Genomic DNA, 27,659 nt, shown 5'->3' on the forward strand with positions numbered 1-27,659 from the left:
AGCCCACTGGAGAGAAGGCCATCAATCAAAATCATGTAAAGTGGAAGCAACAACAAAACCTGACTATTGTGCAGGGGATAAACCTTTTTAGTAAGCAAAACGGGTTAAAATCTTCGACATGAATGATTTGTCTATTTTTACAAGCTAAGTAGATTCGGGACGGTGTCGAGGACAGCAAATTCCGTGCGAGCGACATGGTCTAAAAATATCTAAATGAGAGCAGTGTACTTTGTCGTCGAAGTAATTAGACCGCGTGTAGAACAACTGACGAATATGCCACTGTCGTCCCCGTTTTTGTCGAGAACGTTAAATAGAATTTCATTAAACAATTAAAGGTATTATACAGGCATAGCTATTTTCAGCAGTACGGTTTATTTTAATTTGTGCCGATACTACAAGTACTACCATTGTTTGAATCGGTCAACTCCTACTAGTACTGCATCCTGAGAGAATATATTTAAGAACGGCAAGCGGAGTGCTTTGAAAATTGTATAGACTGTGACAGGGCTCCCCCGCACTAACGAGCGTAGTTTGTATCGGTGCAGAGAAGTGTGAATGGAAGGTATCGTGTAATAGAGGGTTTTAGCAAATATAGATAGCATCATTGCTTAAATTATTGAGCGACGATGAATGAAAATGAAGTGAAGTATTGTTCTAATTGGTAAGTTAGGTTATTAGCATAGCTGTCATACGGCGCGCTAACAGACGAATTGAATGTTGAAGTAATAACCATGTTTTTGTTTTAGCAAAAGAGAAATCCCAGGGGGAAATTTCATGATGCATATAATTCACTGTCAGCGAAAGCTTGCTCTTTGCCAGAAGTGTGATGAGCCAGTTCCACATAGTGAATATGCGGCTCACAATGCGAATTTTCATTCCATAGTCGAATGTCCGGACTGTGGTCTTCAGTTGGAACAAAGATATTTGCAAGAACATAAGGTGTGTTGTTTATTACAAGTATTTCTGGAATTTTGTGTCGTATTTTTAAACCGTTTTATTTCCGGGTTAGAAATGGGATAGGTTTGCGGAAGTGTTGACTGTTCATCAGTGGACTCTGCGCTTTATACGTAATTTACTAAGTCTTCTGTCGCATTTATGCATGAATGAATTCCACCAGTTTCTGAAAACAGTTGTTACATTATAGTAGCGGTTCGTATATGTGTGTACGTAACTTATTTTTGCGATAGTTGATGGCTTGTTGAATGTTAAGTTATATTTAGTAGTAGGCCTACCTTGTGTTGTCTAGTTCACGCCACTGATGATATTTTTGTTAAATTCTGCTAACGTAGACTAGTAACCATCGAACATCAAATTGCTTTGTCATCCTCAAGTTTTGGTAGACACGTATTCATGCTTCCACAGATTTGTTATTTCAGCAAATGATTCTCTTATTTTTTTTGTATTGGTGAGAGATTCGTGTGACCAATCAAAAATTATGGAAAGATAATGGTAACTACTGATTTTCACCTTTATGCCTGTGGAAATGATACTCCTGAAATGAGGTGGCTGAACCTTTTTGCTTCCATTGAGTGTCAAAAGTTCCATATCTAGTGTAAATTTTTGCATGTTTGTAGGCTGATTCTGGTGAATTGATAAACCATTGTCTGAATTATTGCGTTTTCCCTTCATGACTAATAATGACAAGTTATGTTGTGGTGTGCTCTTCAAATTTATTTGTTTTATGGAGTTAATATTTCTCCCTGCCTGGTGGAATGCAGGTTCCTGACAAATTCTTTATGTAATAAAATGGAGTAAATACTGCCGTCCTTACGATGTTATTTATTATATGGTTACCAGTTTTGGTGCTTCAGTGCACCGTCATCAGGCCTTTTTTTGAAAATTGTATTTTGTTTGGCCCCTTTACCGTTGTGCCTAATGAATTCTAATGTAAATTGAGATGACAGACGTCATGGGGCACCTCCTAATATTGCGTTGGACTTCCTTTTGCTCGGCATAGTGCAGCAACTCAACACGATGTGGACTCAGTAAGTCATTCTAAGTCCCCTGCAGAAATATTGAGCCGTGCTGCGTATACAGCCATCCAAAACTGTTGCTGGCACAAGGTTTTGTGCACAAACTGATCTCTCAGTTATTTCCCATAAATTTATGATAGAATTTGTGTTGAGCAATTTGGGTGGCTAAATCATTTGCTTAAATTGTCCAGAATATTCTTCAAACTAATTGTGAAAGTTGTGGCCCGGTGACATGTGCACAGTGTCATCCATAAAAATTCCATTGTTGTTCGGAAACATGAAGTTTTGAATGACTGCGCAAGGTCTCCAAGAAGCTGAACATACCTATTTCCAGCCAATGATAGGTTCAGTTGAACCAGAGGACCCACTCCATTCAATGAAAATACAATCCACACGATTATGGAGCCACCACCACCTTGCACAGTGCCTTATTGATAAGTTGGGTCTATGGCTTTATTTGGTATGTGCCATGCTCAAACCCTAGCCTCCACTCTTACCAACTGAAATCGGAACTCAGCTGAGCAGGTCATCTAGGGTCCAACCCGAAATGGTCACAGGCTGAGGAGAGGTGCTGCATACAAGTAGAGGCATTCGTGACTGTCATCTGCTGCCATGGCTCATTAATGCAAAATTTCACTGCACTGTCCTAACAGATGTGTTTGTCGTATGTCCCACATTGATTTCTGTATTTATTTCACCCAGTGTTGCTTGTTTATTAGCACTGACAACACAATGTAACTGCCACTGCTCTCGGTCATTAAGTGAAGGCTGTCGGCCACTGTATTATACATAGTAATGCCTGAAATTTGCTATTCTTGGCACACCTTTGTCACTGTGGATCTCGGAATATTGACTTCCGTAAATGATTTCCAAAATCGAATGTCCCATGCATCTACCTCCATCTACCATTCTGTGTTCAGAATTCTATTGCCATCTGTATATGTGCACATCACTATCTCATGCCTCTTGTCACATCAGTGTATAATAGGCTACAGTAGTGAACATGGAAGAACCTGTATGTAGTCCACATACAACTATTTCTTATACAATACAAACACTATAGAAATTGGGAAACCATGTATGATTTATAAATAGTTCTTTGTTTTAAAATGATATTTTCTTAATTTATGTCAAATTTGTAGTGAGATGATTCACAAAACACTTATCAAGATGTAACCCTACATTACACTTTGCAGCATTTCACAAGATGCATGATGACACTTAGTGCATTGTATTTTTTGCATTGTATTTTAACAAGGTGGAATACTCCAGTATAACGGATATTCAGAGGTACAGAGTTCATTCTTCTCAGGGTTATAGCACTTGGTGTTCCTATCTTCAGAGCTGTTGATAATCCCAGTGTTGTTCCTCCTATCAAATCTAAGTAGGAAATACCAGGTGAAAAGTTCAAGTATAATAATCACATGTTGACCATCGCATCACTTTGGCAGAATCTGCAGTAGGGCCACCACCACTTATTTGATCTGACTCAAATTCTGTATAGGATTTGATGCTGATGAAGAGATCTGCTGCTCCCATACCATGGTTGTAGAGATGAACGGTAGTTGGTTGAGGAATGCATAAATTCTGATCCGCATTCTATGTTTGCCACTATAGGGTGTGGGTTAGCATCTTCTGATATGTTTATACCACTCGTCACCAGACTACCATCATTCCATCCCAGAAGAGTAATTTCTTTGCCCAAAGTGTGTACTGCATGAAGGGAACCACGTGGACTTTTGGCAAGGTTTCTAAGTGAACCATTTCTTGTGCAAAGGCGACAGAGACAGAGAAATGAAATATTTGTCTGGATAAGTGCAGCTTCCAGGTTAAATAAAACTTGTGGAAAGCTGTTCAGTAACTGAAGTGCCCAACATTTTGCTGATATACGTATCATCGTTTCCTGTATAGAGTGAGAACTCTACTAGATAACTGTAAGGCTTTGCAATAAACCAAAATTTAAAACCAGATCTATAGGTTTTCGTCTAATGAACTGTCATCAAATGCCCCCCACCACTCCCAGTTTAGTCCAATGGTCCTGGCCGAAAAGAAAGTGGAACCCACGGGTTCAGAATATTCCTTGATCTTAATGTTAGTAGCCTATTTCACACACTTACCTGATGAATCAATTTCTGAATCATCATTGAGATGTAGAAATCTGTGTATAGTTTTAAATCAGATTCCTTATTACAGCTGTAGAGACAGCACAGTTGTTAGTACCTTTTTCAGTCTCCAATAAAGTGTTTGAAGTGGCAGTTTAATGTATCCACAAAACAGTACAATCCCAAATAAGTATGCTATCTAATTTGCCTAGTAACAGTTCAAAATTTGTATAGGCTTTTATTGTAGAACACTTGAAAATTTCCTTACAAATGTGATCCATTATTTCATTGTCAAAAACTATTGTGAGTTAATCAGTAGGTGTGGCATTGTTTTGCTACATTCTGTGGACAACTATTGGTCTTGGTCCTATATTTAAATCAAAAGGACATTGCTAAATTAGCTTTTTGCATATATTTTTCCTGCCAGGTGAATTCAGCTCTAAATGTTTTACTTTTGAAATTTGTTGTTATAAACTTCTGTTAACTAACACCTTCAAAGCTGCATCCTAGTATCTGAAATTAAGATATGAACCATTACCTTCAGTGACTCTCGCCTCATCACCCCTTGGATCCCTGCTCACCACTGTTGATGCTACTTCCCTATAACATCTATATACCCCATGCCCGTGTTCCGCTGTCTTCACTGCTCCAAACCCACCAACTTGTTACATGCTCACACATAACTGCTTTTACTTTTAGGAGGAGGTATACAGGGTGTCCATAGTTAAAGTTCCAGTTTCAAAATGCTGTAGAAAGAAAAGCACTGCTCAGAATGATGTCAAATTTGAACAACATATTATTGACACAGATGGGAAAGACAGTGAACAAAAAGAAATTAATACAAATTTGAGTAATTGGCACTGCTGTAAGCATCAAAATATGCACACTGATAGGCACATGGCACACGGCTTACCCTCAGTTTGTGTCGGATACACCCAATGTGACTATCTCTGTGAAGAATCTCTCACTGCTGGTGAAGCTCTTGTACAAGAATGCTAGTAGCCCTGCAAAAGTTCCTAACATTCAAGGGTATGAAGACAGATTTGGACTGATGTGTGCATAGGATCTGAAGAAAATGATTGCACATTTAAAGAACATGTATTTTCAAATGTGACAGGGAGGAAAGCAGTTAATACGACGTTTGTCGAAAATGTTGCCACAGCATTGCAGGAGGGGTCAAGCGGTGGTGTGCAACATGCAGTGCATGATGAATTGCCTGAACATTTGAACATGTGTGTGAGCACTGTACATAAAATCTTATGAAACATCCGGCACTGCTGTGCATACAAAATCATCCATTTTTGGATGACCTGCCAGGAAGACAAGCATTAACTCTGGAATTCCTTGCTTACATGGACGTGGGCAGTAATAATCATGGAACGTTTTGAAGACATACGAAGCCATCTCCAAAGACATGTCGGTATGCAGAATTGCAGAATATGGGCAACTGATAATTCACACACACATCAGCTGGTACCACTTCACTCTGCTAAGGTGACTATGCGGTGCAAGATGACTGCATCATTTATCATTGGACAGTATTTTTTTCGACGAGATGAATCTTCTGGGTCCTGTTACCTGTACTGTCACTGGTAAATTTGATAAGTCTTTTGTGCACAAATGTTATTTCAACCCTTCAACAGTGTGGATGTGCGGGTAGGATCATTTTTATGCATGGTGACACTCCTCCACACACTGCACAGCCAGTGAAGCAGATTCTGCAGAGGTATTTCTGAAATGCTATAATTATCAACTGCCATTTCCCTACAGCCTGGCCATCCAGATCACCTGATCTTAATCGGTGTGACTTCTGGCTGTGTGGTTATGTGAAAGATGTGTTCGGTGCACTAGTTACGAACGTAGCTGAATTGAAGGCACACATTGCACAATGCATTCTGAATGTGATCCCGAGACACTCCTTTCTGTTGTGGAACATGCTGTTTCGTGATTTCAACTTGTGGCAGAAAACGGGACAGCATATTGAACATGTCTTGTGCCAATCTCGTGATAGTTAATAACTGATGCCATTTTGCTTTGTATGTGGTTTTTGGCCTCAGGACAATTAAAAACCGATTTTTCCCATCCAGCGTGATACAGCCTTGTTGCATGGAGGATGAGATTACCTAACTAACATTACCACAATTGTTGACTGCTGCACTTGTGCCATCTTATCCATTGAATGGTACAGATGATGTAATGTGCAACTCAAACCAAAGCTGTTGTATTTAGAGTCATGTCATTTGTAGCTGACTCCATTCATATTAAGGCATTTACAGTGCTACCTAATGGTCCCACCTCCCCTCCCTCCCCTGCATCAACAATATGTTTTTCAAATTTGATGTCATTATGGGCAGTGGTCCTCTCTCTATAGTGTTATGAAACTGGAACCTTAATAATTGACACCCTGTGCAAACTAATATGCAGCACAGATATGGGCACCCCATGGAAACCTCCTATGCCAATGTGTTTATGGGCCATCTCAAAGGAGTGCCCTGTCACCCCTCAGTATCATCCCAGACTGAAACAGCTGAACCGTATCCTTCACCAGGCCTATAACTATCGATACACGTGACTGGAAATGAGGAACATTCAACCCACAATTCTTCCCACTGGTCTAAGTTGTGTTCTGCTGCCCACCCAGTCTGAGCACTATCCTAGTCCCACCCCTATGCCATGCCCACTTTCAACCCCTTTTCACATGGGACATATCCTTGTGAAATACTCCTTGTGCGACACCTGCTTAATTTACCCTCCCAGCATATCCTACTGGTCCTGTCACAGGCTTACCCTGTCCCACAAGAGGCAGGGCCACCTGTGAAAGCAATGTCATGTACTCACTCTGCTGCAATTTCTGCAGGACATTTTATGTCGGCATGACTACCAGCCAATGGTCCATCCAGTGCGTGGCCACCGCCAAACTGTAGCCTTGATCAGAGTTGATCTCACAGTGTTACAATGTGCTGCTGAGCATGTCGTGCTCTATTTCAATGGCTGCTGCACAACCCATGCCATCTACCATACGTGCTTGCCCCTAGTAGCTGATTTCCTGAAGTATATAGATGTGAGTTACCGTATTTACTCGAATCTAAGCCGCATCTGAAAAATGAGACTCGAAATCAAGGAAAAAAAAAATTTCTCGAATCTAAGCCGCACCTGAAATTTGAGACTCGAAATTCAAGGGGAGAAAAAAGGTTTAGGCCACACCTCCAAATCGAAACAATGTTGGTCCATTGTAATATGAGGCACAATTTAGGTCGAATGAATGACGATACAGCTACAGTAGTTCGGTTCGAGTCGTAAGCTTAGCAGTTAAGCTATACCAAATGGCTCTGAGCACTATGGGACTTAACATCTATGGTCATCAGTCTAAGCTATACCAGGTAGCTGTTGCTATGCGTCAGGCACTCCATCCGTATTTATACAGGTACCCTTCCTTTTTTACGTTTCGTCTGGTTTGAATTGATTGCTTATTTTTCTTTGATGTGATAAGTGCCGTTCTCTTTGTTATAGGTGTTTACGTCACTCTAAGCTAAAAATGTATTACTATACTGTGTCATGCATTGTTTGTCGCATTCTGATAGTGGGTGTTAACGGCCTGTCGCCGCTTGCGGCTTGGCTTGCTTTTGTGCACGCTACCGCCGCTTACAATTAAAGGAAAAAAAAGAGAGAGGAATCGTCTCATTAGCGAAACAATGGCAAGAGACTGCTATTTGTTGTTGCTTACACCGCTGCTTTCTTTGATAATGATCAACAAGAACCAAATAATAGAATGCGTATGATAGAAGATGTTCTGAATGAGAGTTTAGCGAAAAATTTTCTCCGTTTGAAAATCTTTGCAGACTCCTCTTTAGTACATTACATTCAGCACAGAAATTAGTCATCTTAGATTTAAAAATCTAGTCAATTGCTGTGCTTCATTTCTGACTGTATCACTATTAGGCACAAGAATAATACGAATATAAACATGACATGATATGTATATTCTTCCGCGTTTGCTGTTGTCTCACTCTAGTTTCGTAGTTAGAGGGCAGACAGGTTAAATGAGATAGCAGCAAACACGAAAGAATACATGGCGAAATGTTTATATTCATTTTATTCCTATGGTGAAGAGAATATTGTATGTGATTCACAATTCATGAAAGTTCCTATTAGCAACCATCTCTTCTCACAGTTAAGAAAAAATTCAGAACATAGAGTTGGCCATATTGACAAACATCCCAAACAGTCTCGCCAGTCAGATTTTCGTTGTACATTGAAATGCTGCTAAATTCGAAGATGAACTATACTTAATTTGTATTTACTTTGTTGGATAATGTATGAAAATGCAGTGGTCGAAACTCAGGGCGGAGAAAAAATGCTCATCTTCCACAATTTTTTTTAATGACGCAGAGGTTTTGGCGCCAGTATTTATCTTTGTGCCTGCAAAGCATGCCTGTGTAGCACTACATATATTCAACGGCAGAAGTTAGTTGTGGCGGCACCTACCAACATTTTTCAGAACTTCCGCTTACTTTGCACTCGATTCTAAGCCGCAGGCGGTTTTTTGGAGTACAAAAACCAGAAAAAAAGTGCGGCTTAGATTCGAGTAAATACGGTATCCTTGCAACACATTTTTCATTCCCACACTACTACCCCAGGACCCTTAACTTCACTCATCTTGCACCCACACCCTCCTCCCCACAGTCTCCTCTTCCTCTGTTCTGTCACCCCCTTTCAGTCCAGTGTCCACGTCGTTGTCATCGTGCAGTACACAAACTCACTGTTGTCATGGTACATGTGTCACATTCTTAGCCCATATACTTGCTGCCCTGCTCTCCTTAATTAAAATCCTGGACACCTGCTGTGTCCCTCTGAGTTATCAACCTTCTTTACCCAACCATCCCTCACAATGCAACCCCTCATCCCAGTTAGTATGACAATCATTTTCTAAGGTGGTGAAATTATGCTGCTTAATTGAACTGGCAACATTTTACCTACATAAGTTTGGTTCCAGTTTAGGACTGTTATGGCCTGTACAGTTTCTTTAATGCAGAAGAAAAATCTTATCTAAAGGAGACAGTGTGGATTCTAGACACACAGATCTTGTAAAACTCAACTCACTACATCTACATCTCTGTTCTCAGAGAGACCCAGAGGGCTACTGATAATGGCTCCCCTTTCAGGAGGCATGTAGTACAGTTCTACACTATTTCTTTGTGAGAAATACGAGCTTATGGAATATTGATCGAGCTTTGTGACTAGATTCAGGACTTTCTGCCAAATAGTACTCAAAATGTCATTGTTAATGGGGTGAGATCTTCATTTGCAAAATTAACTTCTTGAGTACCTCGAGGGAGTGATACATACAAATGATCTGATATAGTGGCAGAAGCTCTGTGAGGTGTTTGCAGATGATGCTAATGTATACTGGGAAGCATTGAAGTCAAAAACCAGCAGCAAAATGCAGGACAACCTGCAGAGAATCAACACTTGTCAGAGGGATTGGAAATAGACTCTCAGTATGCATAAAAGTAAAGTACCGTGCATAAGTAGTTGTAAGTACTAATTACCCCTCTGATATAATATTGATAACAGATCACAGTAACAACTATTAAATTTGTAGATGTATGCATCTGGAGTGACCTAAAGTAAAGCAGCCATATAAAACGAAAAGTAGGACTGCAGATCCCAAATTGAAAGTCATTGGAACAATCATAAGAAAATGTGATTCATTTATAAAAGAGAATGTATTACTCTCCTTTGACATACTGCTGGACGTAACTTGTCAGTCTGGGAGCCTTATCAGGTATGATTAATAGGAGAAAGAGAGAAGATGTGGAGAACGGCATGTTTCTTCAAGAGTTCATTTATTAAATGTGAGAATGTTGTGGAAATACTCGTCAGACTGCCAGATGGTACATGATGTTACATGTCATGGAGATGTTATAAGAAGAGCCAGCACCTCCTTCAGTATACATTTTGCAAATGGCTGTAATGAGGAAATTGGAGAGATCTAATTTCTCCAAAATTAGACCTCGTATGAGACTTAAGACATTCATTTATGCTGCACATCATTCATGAACAGAAGAGGGAAGTAGAAGCATAATATACACTGAAGAGCCAAAGAAACTGGTACACCTGCCTAATATCGTGTAGGACCCCTGCGAGCATGCGGAAGTACCACAATACAACGTGGCATGGACTCAACTAATGTCTGAAGTAGTGCTAGAGGGAACTGACGCCATGAATCATGCAGTGCTGTCCATAAATCCTTAAGAGTACGAGCTGGTGGAGCACAGCACATGGCAAGGCATCCCAGACATTCTGAATAATGTTCATGTCTGGGGAGTTTGGTGGCCAGCAGAAGTGCTTAAACTCAGAGAAGTGTTTCTGGAGCCACTCTGTAGCAGTTCTGGATGTGTGAGGCGAGGCATTGCCCTGCTGAAATTACCCAAATTCGTCGGAATGCACAGTGGACATGAATGAACGCAGATGATCAGACATGATGCTTATGTACGTGTCACCTGTAAGAGTCGTATCTAGATGTATTAGGGGTCCCATATCACCCCAACTGCACACACCCCACGCCATTATAAAACCTCCACCAACTTGAACAGTCCCATGCTGACAAGCAGGGACCATGGATTCATGAGGTTCTCTGCATAACCATACCAGGCAACATGTTTCAAGTCATCAACAGTCCTTTGTTGGTGTTGCCGGGCCCAGGCAAGGCATAAAGCTTTGTGCCGTGCAGTCGTCAAAGGTACACAAGTGGGCTTTTGGCTCCGAAAGCCCATATTGATGTTGTTTCATTGAATGGTTTGCGCACTGACACTTGCTGATGGTCCAGCATTGAAATATGCAGCAGTTAGCAGAAGGTTTGTACTTCTGTCACATTGAACAATTCTCTTCAGTCGTTGTTGGTCCCGTTCTTGCAGGATCTTTTTCCGGTTGCAGCGATGTCAAAGATTTGATGTTTTACCGGATTCTAGATATTCACGGTACACTCATGAAATGATCGTACCGGCAATATCTCTACTTTGTCGCTACCTCGGAGATGCCGTGTCCCATAGCTTGTGTGCCGACTGTAGTACCACATTCAAACTCACTTAAATCTTGATAACCTACCATTGTAGCAGCAGTAACCAATCTTAACAGCTGTATCAGACTTTTGGTGTCTTATATAGGTGTTGCCGACTGCTGTGCCTTATTCTGCCTGTTTGCATATGTGTGTATTTGAATACGCATGCGTATACCCGTTTCTTTGGTGCTTCAGTGTAAATGTATATGTAGATGAATTTATAAGGGCTAACATGGTATTGCTCTCAGCAAATACTAATAATTTTCGACGTCTACACAAGAATTCTCACTGAAGAATAATTCTAAACTTTTTCCCTAATTTTGCATTAATAAGCTGCTGGGTCTCCCAGGTTGACATTATTGTTTACACATCCCAACTACATATAAGACGGTGTGGATATGCAAGTAGCTGATGAGCACCCTAGTGTACAGGAGTTGCCAGAGTCCCCTCACTATCAGCACTCTTTACCATGGCAAGAATTCCCACGTCATAAGCTCCCAGGTGGGGTAGTTGGGTCTCGGACAAGCCTACCCATAGTACACTACCATACCAAACCTAATTTTCAGACTCTGCAGTTAATATAAGCAGTTTCCAAATAAAATCTTTTTAAAAATTGAAACCACATTTGATTGCTATAGATAATAATTATTAGCAATAGAGAAATTACATGAAGGTGCCGTTTTCATTCATAGTTAGTGTGGTGTATGGAAAACATATTGCTTAATTTGTATGTGGAACAGTAAAAACTAGTGCTATAAGTAAATTATTATCTGTTTTATTTGGATACCATGGTTTAAACTTGTCAAGTAGGTTGAGAAAATCAATCAATCCTACTGATGCTTAAGATAAACTATCAGGAAATTTGACAATCATTTATTTCATAAATAATGTGCCGCTTGGCAGTATGTGTGCTTGAAATGTATTCTAGTTGGGTCTCTGGTACCTTAACTGTCAGCAGAAAGGCTGTATATTGAGTGATCAAAATAGATATTGTATAATCATTCATTATATATGTAAAGGAAAAAGTGTGCAGTGTTTATGAATCGACCTTACAGTTAAAGCATAATTGAAGACATGAAGATATCAGTGATTAATACATTTATGTCATTGATAGTATTGGGCCACAGAGAGGATTTACCAGAACAGCCTAGAAGCTTTATTAGAAAGAATTCAGTTCTGTTGAACTACTATTTTGTTGCTCGTTCATCAAATTCTTCCTACTACCTATTTATAATGTCTTGTTTGTTTTCTCGTGTTGTAGTTATCTAATTTCAAATCATTATGTCGTTTCAGAATTCTTCATGCTCAAGGCGTGAGATATGCTGCAGCTATTGTCATATAGAGACAAAAGCTGCAGACCTTGCGGAACATGAGAATTACTGTGGTAGCCGAACAGAAAAATGCGAAGACTGTGGAGAGTATGTAATGCTAAAGTATCAGCAACTGCACAGAGACACAAATCATGGATTCTTGAAACTGGAAGATGGTAAGAATTCTATTGTATTTCTTCTTAAATGTTTGGGTTGGGGGGCTGTTCTGTAGTACATAAGTTACTATCATCACCACCATATGTGTATTTTTGCCATTGTTTGAGTGGTATCTGAAGATGGTTTCTGTACTGTTTTTATCACAATAAAACTGTAGTCGAAAATTAAAAAGCTGTGCAGAAACAGCTATGGCTGGAACATGAAGAGGCTGCTAAAATTAGCATCGGAAACTTTGATTTGGAATTTGAATTCGTGTATGAAACAATGAAAGAGCATGACTGTCAGAGGGCTACATCAGTTTTTCACCTTAAGTATTTTGTTACTGCCAGTGAGAAGCCTTTCTTTGCATGACTTAGAGTCCTTTTTACTCAGGCTGTGTTGTAATGAGCGCCATAATAAAAGAACAAAATAATGCTTATGCCAGCACAGTTGTTGGCAAAGTTGCAATTGATTTGCACACGAGCTGCCCCCAACGTGGTCATATTCAACAGCAGAACTGTGGTTCTACATCCAAACCTATCTTCTACAAATTGTTATTATTAAATGCCTCTTTGTTTACTGTAATCGGCCCCTATAGGAGGATCCACAGGGGGCTGCAGGCAGCACTGTGGGTCACAAAGGTAGGTGGGGCTCTCGGAAAGTTAAGATTTGATGCTTTGTATAAATAGAACACCAACATCCAAATATTGGTTTCAAAATGTTCTGTTAAGTTTCACGATCACCAGTTCAGTACTTCAGAGATATATCCATTGTTCTGACTCCATAGCACAGCTATCAGCAGTACATCTGTGAATTTTCGATGACTTTGAGACGTAATATCTCCAGTAGTATTTTTGTGAAAGAAACAGAACTAGGTCATCTCGTACGACTCTCAAACTCTCTTGAGCAAAAAAAAATAATTTCATGAGCAATTTTCAGTGGATAATTTCAAGCAGTATTGACCAAAAAAATAGACACTCAAAAGAAATGTGAAGTTTAGCTTTCTGTATCTCCAAAAATAAGTGCAGACTAAACATGAAACTTTATACGCAACAGGTTACCAATACAAATAAAATTTCATTCTCCTACCACTGTTCAGTAGTTTACAGATTGAGGGCAAAGATGGCAATTTTTCTAAGAACACCAAAAATTGTTATTTTTGGACTACTTTTACAAACAAGAGTCTTCTGTAAACTCATATAAACTCTTTTCATTGAAAAGACCATGTTCTAAACTACCTAAAAGAAACTGTATGTGGTTTTGAAATGCAAGCATATAAGGCCCTAAAAAATGATGCCACTGTGGTGGATTGAAAATGGGGTCCATATTCTGCCGGTACTCAAATTAAATCTGACAGCTTTTATTATGTTCCACAATATTTTTTAGTTTCGTCTGTGGAAAGTAATATCAGAAGTCCTGGTGGCCAGGAAATGCATTGTAGTCATAAAAACTGCAAATAATTAGTCTTTTTATTTTTTTAGACATCTCTACAGCATTCAGCTCTTCAAAATGCATTTATAAAAATATGAAATAGAATAAGGAAAAGAATAGGTCTCTTTTTTTGTGGCTCTAATAATTTGAGATAATCACATGTAAAAAGTGTAATTTTATGGTTTCTGTTTTATTAAAAGTTCTTCTCAAACACTCCCATCAGTGACATCATCTGGCCAGCAGTATGGTTTTCCTTGTGACATGCTACAGCAAAATAATTAAACCCGTAAAAAAGTTCAAGTAGCGTGACATAAACATAAGCTTAAGAGTCCTAAAAGAGACCGTTTCGAGCTTCGGCCTCTGACACATATAGAAATGTATCATCAGGTTTGGGATCGTGAGTAAAGAAGTGCTTATCAGATTTGGGAACCTGTGGTACAGAAATCTACCTGTGGCTGCTGTTACACAGCTATCGGACATGGCACCTATGATAAGGATGCTGGTTTTCTCACTTTGAAAGGAATCAGCAGTGGACCATAGCAACACATTTATACAATTCTTCATCAGTACACTAAAGTTCCACATAAAGTGCAGACTATGCTAAATATGCTGTACCTTAACTAACTGTGGCTGCTGTTACACAGCTATAGGTCATATGCTGTACCTTAAATGGGAATTAATCTAGCACATCAATGGCATTACACAATAAAAAGACCTAGTAATAATTGTCCAAAACATGAATCCATTCCAAAATATGTCATGAAGACTGGTTTGAACTTGTCCAAAATTTTCATACTGTGATGGTTGTGTAAAACCTGAAGGCTGTTTATACGATGTATGCTGCAGCTGTTATGCAACAATTTCACTGCCATGATCTCAAATATCTTGATTATGGACATTTAAATTGTGAAGTTTATAATCAGTTTGATTCCTTAGTTGTAGCAGAAACACAGACTGAAATGTGTCACAGTGAGTCGTGGCAAAAATACACCCTTCCTCCCCCCCCCCCCTCCCCCACCCTTTTTAAGTTAGTTTGACTATATCTCACTTCCAAGTTATCAAGACTTCTGATATTGTCTTCCCAGAGAGTACCAAATTCATAATACGTAATAAAAATATGTGAGATTCAAGCACCAACAGAATATAGACCCATTTTTGATGCTCCTCCATAGTGTCATCATTTCTGAGGGCCTTATATGCTTGCATTGTGAAACCAAACACAGTTTTTTGTAAAAGTAGACCAGAAATAACCATTTTAAGCATTTAAAATAAATCGCCATCTTTGCCCTCACTTTGTAAACTATTGGAAAGCAGTAGGAGAATGAAATTTTGTTTTCTAAGAGGAGAAAGATAATGAAATTTCACATTCTAGGACTTTGTGGTGATAAGTTATGTGTGAAGTTTCAGATTTGTCTCGCAATCACTTCCATAGGTATAAAAGCTAAACTTCACATTTTCAAGCATCAGTTTCCCCCCTCCCCTCCACACACACACACACACACACACACACACACACACGCACGCGCGCGCGCGAAAATATCGCAAAGTTGCAAGTTGCTGAAAATCATGGGTGCACCATTGATAGCTGCATCATGGAGTCAAACAAATGACTATATCTCTGGAAGTATTGTATTTGTGGCAGTGAAACTTTATCAACGTGTATTGGGAGCATGTGTGAATATTCTTAGAAAATTTTATCAAAATCCATATGGTCATGTGGGAACATCAAGACCACTAGGCATGGAATGACCCTTATTTAAAATTTTCATCTGCCCTCAGCTACAGTGTTCCCACAGCTGCCTTTTTGCAGGCCACAAACAGTTACACTTGGAAACTATCTACATAGGTGTACAGTTACACTTGGAAACTATCTACATAGGTGTCTTGAGAGTTGATGACCTAGTTGCCTTTGTCCAGCCAGATCTCCCCTCTCCCCCCCCCCCCTCCCTTCCTCCACCCACCCCACCACCACCACCAATATCGAAAAGATTTTCTTTTGATGCAATAGTGTTTTGACAGTAGTGTACGTGCTACACAAGTAAAATACATCCCTTACTTACAATTATAGGTGGTTAATTTGCCAAAGTGGCAAAGGTGCCAAGGTGGCAGCACCTTTTTCTGTTAACCCAATCATTTTAGTTGGTTCTGACATGTGACTCTTTGACTTCTCTTATGCATAGGAAAAGTATTTACTAGAGTCCAGAGCAGCTGCAAAGGCAGGTCGACATGTGCAGAAGTATCAGGAAGTTATGACTCTCAGCAAATTGCTCGTCAGTGATGTTCACTAAGCCTGGAACTGGGGAGGCGGGGGCAACAAACTCAGTTGTCTGCCTCAGGCAGCAATTTCAGTGGGCACCCAGTTCCTATTCTTGAAGAAAAAAATTTTGTTTCACAAAGTGCCCAGCATCCAGCACACTTACATCTATCAATTATTCATATGATCTTGAAACACGTCCCTGTTGATTTCTGAAAATTTTTGAATGCATTCTGAACTAACCATAGGTTAATTTTTGCACGTCTGCAAGGTGTACATGATGTCTCTGCCTGGGGAATCCCCATCGTCGCATCAAGAAATAAAAAGCTTCCTGCAGACGAATCGGGACAGGGCTTTATGAGCTGAGCCGAATAAACTCGAACGGTGAATGCCAATCACTGTTAGTTTATGTGGTTGATTGGGTGTGCAAATGAAATCCATAAATTCAGACTACCAGGAATAACAGAAAATTTTTGCCAGAATGCTACACTACTAAGGCCCAGTTCTACAGTCCCAGGTTAGCAACCACTTAAGTTCTATTCTCAGAACAGCGTGGAAAATGAGTTGTATGAACTCATAGTAACGCCTAAATGGAGAATAAATGCAGGATAACTGAACCGTTGATTCTGGCAGGGTTAGTGAAATTAACTGGAAAATAAGTTTTGACAATGGCAGGAATAGTTAGAGAATTAGTTATGACAAGATTGGTTGTTAGAATGAGAAAGGAGAAGAAACAGGGACATCACACAAATTATATGGAAGAATATGACGATTCCAGATTTATACAAATATTTCATACTACTACTACTACTACTACTACTACTACTACTTTTCGATCTCATGCTTGCAAAAGTGGAGCATGTAACTGAAATATGAAACTATGTCCTAAAATAAAACTTTTTACTTGTAATAGGTGTAATAGGCTTTTGATATTGGTACTTCGTGAATTAGATGCTGTCATGTTATTTGTGTAAATGTGGCAGATAAAAATGACCATTTGTGCCTAAACAGTCTCACTTATTTGGTGTGTGTTATGATTGCTGCAATATTGGAAAGGCCTATTTTGTTTTATCTAGCAGACAGTGACAAAATAGACATAATCAAATTAATAAACCACACCAGTTTTGGGTACTATCTGTATTAATATCTTTCTCAGTATCATATGACAACATTTTGATTTTTCATGTAGCAAAATATTTGACGAACTTTTCGAGTGGTAATAGATCCTTTCACAGAAAGGAAAGCATGCCACGTAAAGCTTTAGCAAGATTAGAAAGGAAAAAATGCTGGGACCTAAGGACTGAAGAAATGTGTACTGTATTGCTTGTCTCTTGTTGTTACTAGTTTTATGTTTCCTGTATTTAATTTTATGTCACATAAAATAGAAAACTATTAGCTAATAGGCATTAAAGAGTGCAAATTTTTTGAAGAGTTCTTGTTCTCCTGGCCACAAATAATCCCACCCAGTTTCTTCTTCTCCTTTATTTTGAGGTTGTTAGGATTAGTATGTCAAACCAACCAACTGGGAGTAGGAGAGGCCTCAACGGACATTTTAATTTCCACTATCCTGAATGTAGGATTGATGGCTTCCATTACAAAATATACACTTTTGAATTCGACAGAGCAGATTACAGTGATGTGCGATAGAAGAATCCTGTGTGAAGATGCACGGCACTGCACTGCACTTTGTCACACTTAAGATCAAATAACATATCTTACATTTCCTCAAACATATATGTTTTGTATACCAAACTCTTCAGAAAGATGTGCACTGCAAAAGGAACATATTGTAGAAGAATTTGACCTTTATACAACTCATACCCCCATTTTACACTTATTTCATGAGGCCTACACCTTCCTAAGCTCATTTCTGAAATCGTCAAAGGTGTTTTAAATCCCTCTTTGCAGCTGCAAGGTAATACGTATTTTTTGTCACCAAAATCACCTTTCTTTTTGCAACGTGTATTTTTGTCACACCCGACGGGAGGCAATAGTCACACCAAATGCATTTTGTTTTATTGAAATAAAATATCATCATTGGTTTGTAATGAAACACACATACAATATGGCTTGCTTTCTGCATCTTATAACACCTTTCTTTTTGCAACGTGTATTTTTGTCACACCCGACGGGAGGCAATAGTCACACCAAATGCATTTTGTTTTATTGAAATAAAATATCATCATTGGTTTGTAATGAAACACACATACAATATGGCTTGCTTTCTGCATCTTATAACAGTTTGTTGCTAAAGCTGTTGATGTTACTTACAATCTGTTATGGCCCCCCAGGAGGCTTGCTGCTCTTTGGAGTATTCATACTTGGCTACCACAGGGCTCCAGCCTTTGCAGCTTCTTTTCCTTTCCGTGCTGCATGTCTGTCCTCTTGCTGATCTTTTTCGCCTCCCTTGAGGAATATGTCTGGGCTGTTTTTGGAAATGTATTATGCATTTTTGGTAGTCAGTATCAGAATACTCTCAAATGTTTTTCGTTCCCTTTTTTTTTACCTCCACCTTCTCCTCTCATTCCTCCTCCTCCTCCTCCTCCTCCTCCTCTTCTTCCCTGTGCGCTCCTGAAGGCTGGCCCACGTATCTGACATGTAACGCATGGCTGGGTAACACGTAAATCCCAGCCCCGGGTCAATAGGTAGGGTTCGCATGCATCCCCTGGTATAGGCCAGGCCCAGGGAGGGGTGATTGCCTCAGCTGCTACCTTCCGAAATTACTGACTGGTCCCTCTGTCAGGTGTTTGAGAGGTGTGACCTGAGATGTGAATAATCACCTAAGGTGGGTGCGCCCCCTTGTGGAGGGGGCTCCCAGTTGGAAGGAGCGCACCATCGGAGACGCGGGGGATTTTCTAGCAATGAACCAATCATCTTCACAGTCACCGGCTATGAAACTTAAACGGAGTGAGGCTAACAATTCAAAGACTGTTCCAGCTATACCAAGGTTCCTTATAGTTTCATGTACTGAATGCGGTCAGTCCTTCGCTATGGTAAATACATTTATTATTCAGAAAGGTGTTGATGCAGTTGCTGGCCTTGTCAACTCCTGCTCTTGTTTATGGAATGGCACTTCCTTTTAAAGATTACTTCAGATTATCAGGCAAAACTGCTTGCAGCTTTGCTCCTCCATGGCTATCCTGTTCATGTCGAGGTCCATTGAACACTGAATTCTTCTGCTGGTGTTATTTACACAAGGCTGCTCGATTGTCTGACCGAGGCAGAAATCGAAACATACCTCTCTATCAGGGTGTCATAGCAGTCTATCGGGTGATGAGAAACGTAGATGCCTCCTTAGTGTCCACACACACTCTTTTTCACTTTTGATAGAGAGGTTCCTCTGTCAAAGATCAAAGCAAGTTATAAAGTTATCATAGTCAGACTTTATATTTTGAACCTGAAAAGCACTGCTACCAGTGTCGTCATTACAACCACACTCGATAGTCCTGTTGACACTCAGCCAAGTGTGTAACCTGTGGTAGGGATGCTCACAAGGGTGATTGTCCGCCTCCTTCTCCCCGCTGCATCAACTGCAATGGCGACCATGATGCCTCCTCCCGCAGTTGTCCTGTTTATCTCAATGAGCAGGATGTCCAGGAGATTCGGGTTAAGGAGAAAGTGCTTTACCCGGTCGTTCGCAAGTTGTTGACTAGTCGGAAACCCTGCGTTCTACCATCTGGTACCTACAGTACTGTTTTAGCTACATCTCGCTCCGTCAAGGACATGGCCATGCAGACATGTGACCTCAAATTTAGCACTGTTGTTGTGAAGTTGCCCACCGTCATGGTAGCGTCCCAGTCTCCTCCTCCACCTGTGCAACATGCCATCAAACTTTCGCCTCAGGGGGGTGAAGTCACCAGGTACACAACCAGCAGGCCAGTAAGGACAGAAGGAATACTCCTGTGGAGATTTCCTACGTACCTCAAGCCAACCAGCATCTGAGTCTTCCTGTGCCAACCGCAAAAGCTCCAAGGTATCAAACGAGGGCAAATGGTGTTGCCACGTGATACCCTCGCCTGGCTGACCTCCGTGTTGCTGGTGTGCACCACCAACCAGTTTTCTGCCCTAGACTCCGCAGGCCAACAGAAGGACAATGCCAACACTTCTGTAGACCTCATGGAGCAGCTGCCGAGGTGTTGTCCCTTCATTTTTTCCTTGTCATGACTCTCCTATTTAGAGCTTCTCTTAGAATTGCAGCATCTGCTTGCCCTTGGATTTCTTGTTCTCCGCCTCCAGGAAACAAAATTGCATCTTCTCGACTGCTTTGAGCTCTTGCATTTCTTCCCTAACCATTTTGACCTTCCCCCTAAGGACGTCATTCCGTCTCATGGGGGAGTCATGCTACTCACACAGGATGACATTCATAGTCAACCCATCTCCTTGACTACCCACCTTCAAGCCGTTGCACATGTAGAGAGTACGGAGGATATCAGTCCTCCAGCAGGTGTTGTAGGCTTTCTCCAAATAAAAAAAAACATGGCCACTGCCTCGGAGTTCTGCAGAAAACCATTAATGACGTGGGTGGACAAAGTGACGAGATGGTAAACTACAGAATGGCTCACTCAAAATCCACACTGTTCAGTGGTTAGTAAATTGCGAGAATCTAGCCACCAATATCAGGTGGGCATGAATCATATGTTCCATCATGTTGCAAACACAGCTGGTGAGAGAAATGGGGCTGTATCTAGAAGGAAGGTGTTTGTCCTTACTAGGCTTAGGTATGGGTACAACAGCGGCATGCCGGCGTCTGCGAAATGTGCCCTCTGCCCAGATGCGGTTGTACGTATGAAGCAGAAAGTGCTTGCCCACAAGAGAAAGGTGCTGCAACATCTGAATGTGAAAATTGTCTAGTCCTGGGGCAGAGGATCGGGATGAAGTGACAGCATGATCTAGCTCCCTCATAGTAAAGGTGGCATTGTAGCACTCACGATTCTGAGAAGAAAAGGGTATCGCCCAAGCTGCCTCAGCTCGTTTCCACTGGTGGAAGGCAAGGTGATGGTGGGAGGAGCTCAAAATCTCCACAAAATGGTGGCCCAGTGTTGGAGATAGCAATAGTCTCCATGATGACATCGTCTGCTACTATCAGGCCGGAAATTGGGGAATGGATTTTGGTCCCAGAGAACCATCGGAGGTTGGCCCCCACGATGGAAGAGGGAGTGGAACTGTTAAAAGAACTAGTGAATCAAATCCAGCTAGCTTTTTTGCTATCCAGAAGAATTTGATGACACTGTGCACACAACTGTTTATAATGAATGCAGTTTGCCTTGGTGAAAAACGCTGAGAGCATGTCTCTGTGCGCGAATTGCATTGCGGCATGCCTCAGTCCACCAAGGGACCTGGACATGGCGTGGTAAAGAGGAAGTGCAAGGAATGGAACATTCTGTGGTTGTAAGGACAGTGTTTCATTAATACATTTGTACATCCATCACTCTTACATCATCTCAGTACTATTCACCATCGTGGCATCCATTTTGCCACTGGTACCTTTTACACTAGCCCGGTTGAGAGTCTGTATGAAGATGCTGCCAAACTCCCACTGTCCTACCACCATGACTTTCTCCTCAGCAGGTATGCATGCTGTTTGTCTGCCATGCATGGCCACCCATCCTATGCTGCCTCCTTTGATTGCCAGTATGTGGCATGTCCCTCTTCTGTTACCTCCTGGAGTTCGCTTTTGGCTCTTGCTCTTTCAGTTTAACTTCACACTACCTGCAACGTTCCCGGTGGGTGTAAACCCTTCACCACCATGGCTTCGTGCAGCAGCCCATGTTCATCTTAGCCTTTATTCGCTTCCTTAGGGCACTACTCCAGCCTCACTCTATCGCCTTAAGTTTTGTGAGCATAGAACGGAACTTTGCGATAATATCTTTGTGTACAGTGGTGGCTCTCGCACTGACCGTGGTGTCGGGTGTGCCTTCATTATTGGCACCGATGTTTTTTGGTTTTGGCTTCCGGAACACTGCTCAGTATTTACAGCAGAGCTCTTCGTCCTGTATCGGGCCGCACAGTATATCCAGCGACACAGGCTTTTCAGTTGTGTCATCTGCTCTAACTCTCTGTGCCCTTCAGAGCCTCTGTGTGCTGTGCACCGCCCATCCCTTAGTGCAGTGGGTCCAGGGAAGCTGTCACTTGCTCACTCTTTATGGAGCCACTGTCATGTTTATGTGGGTTCCTGGTCACGTCGGTCTGACTGGAAACGAGGCTGCTAACGCTCCTGCCAAGGCTGCAGTCCTCATACCTCGCTCCCCTAGTTCTTCCAATGCCTCTGATGATGTTTGTGTTGCCATCTGTCAACCGGTGGTGTCACTTTGGCATCACCACTGGTCCTCCCTTCATAGGAACAAGCTCCGGGAAATGAAGTCCCTCCCAGCAGTTTAGATGACCTTCTCTTGACCCTCTCGCTGTGAGGGGATTATTTTAGCTAGGTTGCGCATTGGGCACTGTCTTTTTACCCATCACCATTTGTTAAGTAGTGCTCCCCTATCACCTTGTACTCATTGCGCTCAACCTTTGACGGTCTGCTATTTCCTGACGGAATATCCTTTTTTTAACCACTTACATTCTCATTTGTGTTTGCCATCTGAGTTATGGGCCGTTTTAGTGAATGATGCATGGGCTGTCGACCTCATTGTACTTTTTATCCATTGTACTAATATGGCGAAGGCCATTTAATTTTTAGTTCTGGACCTCAGTTTCCCTGTGGCGTATTTTATTGACCTTTCTCCATGTCCCTTTTTTTTAGCTATCTTATCTTCTGTCAGTTGGGATTAACGTGTAGTCATCTTTAACTCCTCTTTATCTTCGTGTTTTACAGTTTTTACATGGGCATGTATGACTCTAGTTGTTTTCCCACCCTAAAACAAATCAAACGAACAATCTGTTATGTCTGACCTTTACTCACTTGTGTAATGTTTGTGTCAATTTCATGATATGATAGTATAAGTTTGTCAAAGTGGTCATTGGTCCAGCACCATCATTATACTTGTAGCAACTAAAACTTGCTATCACCTGACAATCACTCGTTCATCAGTGGCAAATTTAGAGTATCACCTACATTTCTCTCATTGCCATGTTAAAATTTGCTTCTTCTGGCAAAACAAAGTTGAGTTTGCATAATGTCACATCACTTACATTCTAATGCTGTTCCAATTGTGACAGAATCCTGAAACAGTGCCTTATTAAATGAGAAACTGAGTACCTCGTCTCCTACTTTCCAAACTTTACAGAAGCTCTCCTGCAGGAGTCTCGGTTCGGCACACAGTTTTAATCTGCAGGAAGTTTCACATTTTTTATATTGGAACAAATGTGTAATTTCTTCTCTTATCTTGTGGCAAAGCCACACTAATTCTTGTTTCATCAGCTATCCAAAGACTTAAGAAATTACATCCATTCCATTGCAAAAGTCTACAGTTACTCAAATATCAGAGCACATAAGAAAGTTCTCCATGTTGATCATATAACAAATATTCTCCTCTTTCCATGCTATAATGTGCCAAAATCTTGTTTCGATACCTCAAACTATTTATGATCCTAAGGGATGTTGCGGATACTCCACTCTAGTTCACGCACTTGCAGAAATGAATGTACTATATTGCAACCCATTTTACTGAGCAAAGTGACTCAGTTGTTAGGACACTGAACTCGCATCTGCGAGGATGACGGTTTAAACCCAATCTCGCCATCCTGATTTAGGTTTTCTGCGATTTTCCTAAATCGCTTCAGGCAAATGTCGGGATGGTTCCTTTGAAAGGCTACGGCAAACTTCCTTCCCTAATCCGATGGGACCAATGACCTTGCTGTTTGGTCCCCTCCCCCAAATTTCATGAGCAGCAGTACATGGTCTAATATGCACCAAATGCAAATTCATAGCAACCCCTACGTTTTATTACAACAAATTTGAATTTCACGCTGCACCATTAATGGAATAATAGGCACTTCATCATGAAGTTAACATATAAAGCTATAATTAATGAAAAAAAATGTTTTTCGCCAAATTGTATCTTTAAAATTGTGTGAAAAAGTTTGCAGGGTACTTGGCACGAGTGCAGTGCTGTGAGAGTGACAGAAACCAATGTGTTCACAGAGAGCAGCTCAGCGTACTTCGTGACTGGCTGTGGCCTGTTGCAAGGTCTGCACATGTGTTTAGTTGGCTGTCAGGCCAGATAACCAGTCGCAAAAACTGCGTGGACAGTCTCAAGGCTGGGCTGCCACAAAGCTCAGGCAGGGACTGCAGATTCCCAAGAATCAGCCAGAAATATGCGCAGCCCATTGGGAAAATCCACTCGTGTGTGGCTAGCTAATATGGAAGGGGGTTGTAACTTGAACCACAGCCCTTGTACTTCGCAAGGCTTTCTGCAACACTTGGAGTGTTTGACATGATCACTATCTGTCCATTTGCCCATGTTTGGACTCACCTTCAAAGGCACAGCAGCTTTTGCTTGCTGTGGGAATATTGTCAACAAACAACTTCCCATCCTCAGTATTGTGACAGCTCTTGCAATGTTCAGGTTGTAGATCATGGTGAAACCAGGCAACCAGTGCTAAATGGCTGAAATTTTGAGCATATAGAGGCCGACATTACGTTAGAGTTCTAGGTGTACTGCGCACTGTTCAGCAAGTATTTCACTCTAAGCAGCATATGGAAAATGGTCCTCATCAGCCATATGGAAAGAACAAAGCACTCGGAGGCAGTCGCGGCAGTCAAGAAGACAGCAGAAATTCATCTTTTTCATCAGTCCTCGGCAGGTGAAGTGAAGTGCTACAATCTTTAAGTGACATGTAGATTCTTAGAGGTTGCCTGTGTAACGCAACACCTACGGTCAGTGATAGTGAACAAAGTTAAAGGAAATACATTAAATGTATTCACAGTTGTGAATATGGTCAACTGTCGGTTGTATAATGGAATGACGACAATGAAAATTTGTGCTGGATTGGGGATCGAACCCGTATTTCTCACTTATGGGTGGTCACTTTACCATTGGCTATCCAAGTAAGACTCATGGCGAGACCCAAACTTCCATGTCACCAGCTACGTGTCTACAAACTGTACTCATGCAGCCATTGTGAGTATTCCCGTATCGGGGAGACATTTTACTTGAAAGTCACTTGCCCAGTGTCGTCAACATTGCATTGTAATTTTGAATAATACAGGTGCTACGACAATACAGGTGCTACTATATTGTAGTTCAAGGAAAGGAAAATCACCACTCTAAAGTTGGTATTTGGACTGAGGACTGACACTTTGAGGCAATTTTTTAGTAATGTCGTCATCTCTCATTGCCCCATATTTGTGTAGGCCCTCACGGTCTTGAGTTTTGTAAACCAGCTCTACAGTGTGTTTTTGTTCATATCCAGTGCTCTGTATACTCTCACTGATCCTTATGGGATTTTATTTTCAACAATTGTGTTGTTTTTACCCTGCCTTTTTGGTGATGCATTATGCCTTGACAGGGGTATTCTAATAGTGCTTTAAAATGTTAGTGAGAACAGAGCCATCAGGTGAGCTGGGAACCCTCACCAACAGGGTGATGCTCCAAAGTGACTGTGTGACTTTAGCATTCTTGGTGTATCCTTGCATAGCTTGATGTAACCTACCCTTTCCTTTTACAATTTAAAGTTTTGCTTCCCTTTCCTGATGTGAAGCCTGGCACTTATGAAAACTTGCCATTAGTTTTGCAGTGAATAGTGACAAGCAGGAAGGTATGCCCCACCATCCCAATTTCCCAATGTTTTTGTTTCTCTCTCTTCCTCTTTAGACAAAGGGACTGATTTCATTAAGCCCTTCTTAATTGTGCAAAAACTGGACATACCCATCTGTTGACGACCACTGTTCTGCTGATAGTATCACATAGGTGATATCATCTTATTTGGATACTTGTAACAATGTAATTAAAACAATAGTTGCTATTCACCATATAGCGGACACACTGAGTTGCAGAAAGGCGCAACAAAACGACTTTCACATAAGTATCTTTCAGCGGATAAGGCCTTTGTCAGAATTAGACAGTATACACACACTCACAGAAACATGACTCACACATGACCACAGTCTCTATCAGCTGGAGCCAGACTGCGAGCAGTAAGTGCTGCAAGGAGAGTGCAGGGACGAGGTGGAGAATAGGGCAGCTAGGTGCAGTCAGGAGGTGAGACAGAGGACGGGGAAAGGGGGGGGGGGGGGTGGATGACTGGCGGCATTTGTGATAGAGGGCTGTGTGGTGCTGGAATGCAAATAGGGAAGGGATGAGATAGGGTAAAGACAGTGATTAATGAGAATTGAGACCAGGATGGTTACTGGAATGTAGAATTTATTGCTGGAAGAGTTCACTCCTGCGCAATTCAGAAGAGCTGGTGGTAGCAAGAGGGATCCAGATGACACAGGCTGTGAAGCAGTCATTGAAATGAAGGACATCGTGTTGGCGGCGTGCTCAGCAACAGGGTGATCCACATGTTTCTTGGCCACAGTTGGCCATTCATGCAAGCAGACAGCTTGTTGGTTGGTTGTGACAGGACTCTAGTAGGTGATGGTGGGAGGGATAGGTAATATTTTTGACAAGACTGGAGTAGGTGGTGGCGGGAGGATGTATGGGACAGCTATTGCATCTAGATGTGTTACAGGGATATGAGACCATCTTCAAACAGGCTACCTGTGATCAACTCATTCTGTTCTGCAGGAATGAAATTTGGTGATACCGGCAGCAAAGTTAAAGTAAGGTAGGTAATGGCAGATAAAACTGTGTTCAGAAACTGGGTATTCCAATAGTTCTGCAGGATCAAGACTTTGGTGTGTTACATTAGCCTGTGATAAGGAACTGATGAAAACATTTTTGCAAAACTTGTTTTTCTCTTAGTATTTTCATCCCAGTCATTAATATACACATACTGTGGCTATTGATGGCCAATCTATCATTCAAACCAAAACAAAAACCATCATCTATTCGAGTCATGGTCACCTTTAAGGACAGTTTTTTCTCTGAAATAATGACACACACTGTCAACATCAACATCCATCATCATCATCATCACCACCACCACCATCTTTTATGTTTGTCATATCTTGTGATTTGTGGCTGAGAGTACACACATGAATCAGTACCATTAAGACCTCTTCCTGTTCTACTCTCTAATATACGTCTTTTTCTGTGCAGTTGTATATATCTCAATTAAATAACCGTATCAGCCTGGAACTCTCAGTTGAAGAACGTTGACTGCTATGTTGTCTTTTAAAAGAAATTAAAAAAAAAGTATTTTGTTAGTGCATAAGTCCGTGTCATTTATCATCAGGTTAGCACCACTGCATTGTGAAGCTTCCATTTATCGTTATTCGGCTGTGTTTCTTCGGTTTAGTGTTTTATTGTTGTGAACAGCCACTTTTAT

The 27,659-nt window shown here is 41.1% G+C and overlaps 1 protein-coding gene across 3 annotated transcripts in view; it reads left to right on the forward strand.

Annotated features, from left to right (window-relative positions):
* The first annotated feature begins 424 nt into the window (after nt 1-424).
* Nucleotides 425-27,659, forward strand: part of LOC126203673 (TRAF-type zinc finger domain-containing protein 1-like) — a 63,607-nt gene continuing 36,372 nt past the window's right edge. The window contains exons 1-3 of one of the 3 annotated variants that reach the window (XM_049938037.1): nt 425-661; nt 747-939; nt 12,429-12,621. In XM_049938037.1, the coding sequence (XP_049793994.1) occupies nt 627-661; nt 747-939; nt 12,429-12,621 (421 nt within the window). In that variant the 5' untranslated portion in view covers nt 425-626. Of the gene's footprint in view, nt 662-746; nt 940-1,142; nt 1,164-12,428; nt 12,622-27,659 lie in introns of those variants that run through there. The other 2 variants (XM_049938038.1, XM_049938039.1) reach the window with 2 other exon arrangements.

This window comes from Schistocerca nitens, chromosome 9 (genome assembly GCF_023898315.1).
Source record: "Schistocerca nitens isolate TAMUIC-IGC-003100 chromosome 9, iqSchNite1.1, whole genome shotgun sequence".
Taxonomy (NCBI): Eukaryota; Metazoa; Arthropoda; class Insecta; order Orthoptera; family Acrididae; genus Schistocerca; species Schistocerca nitens.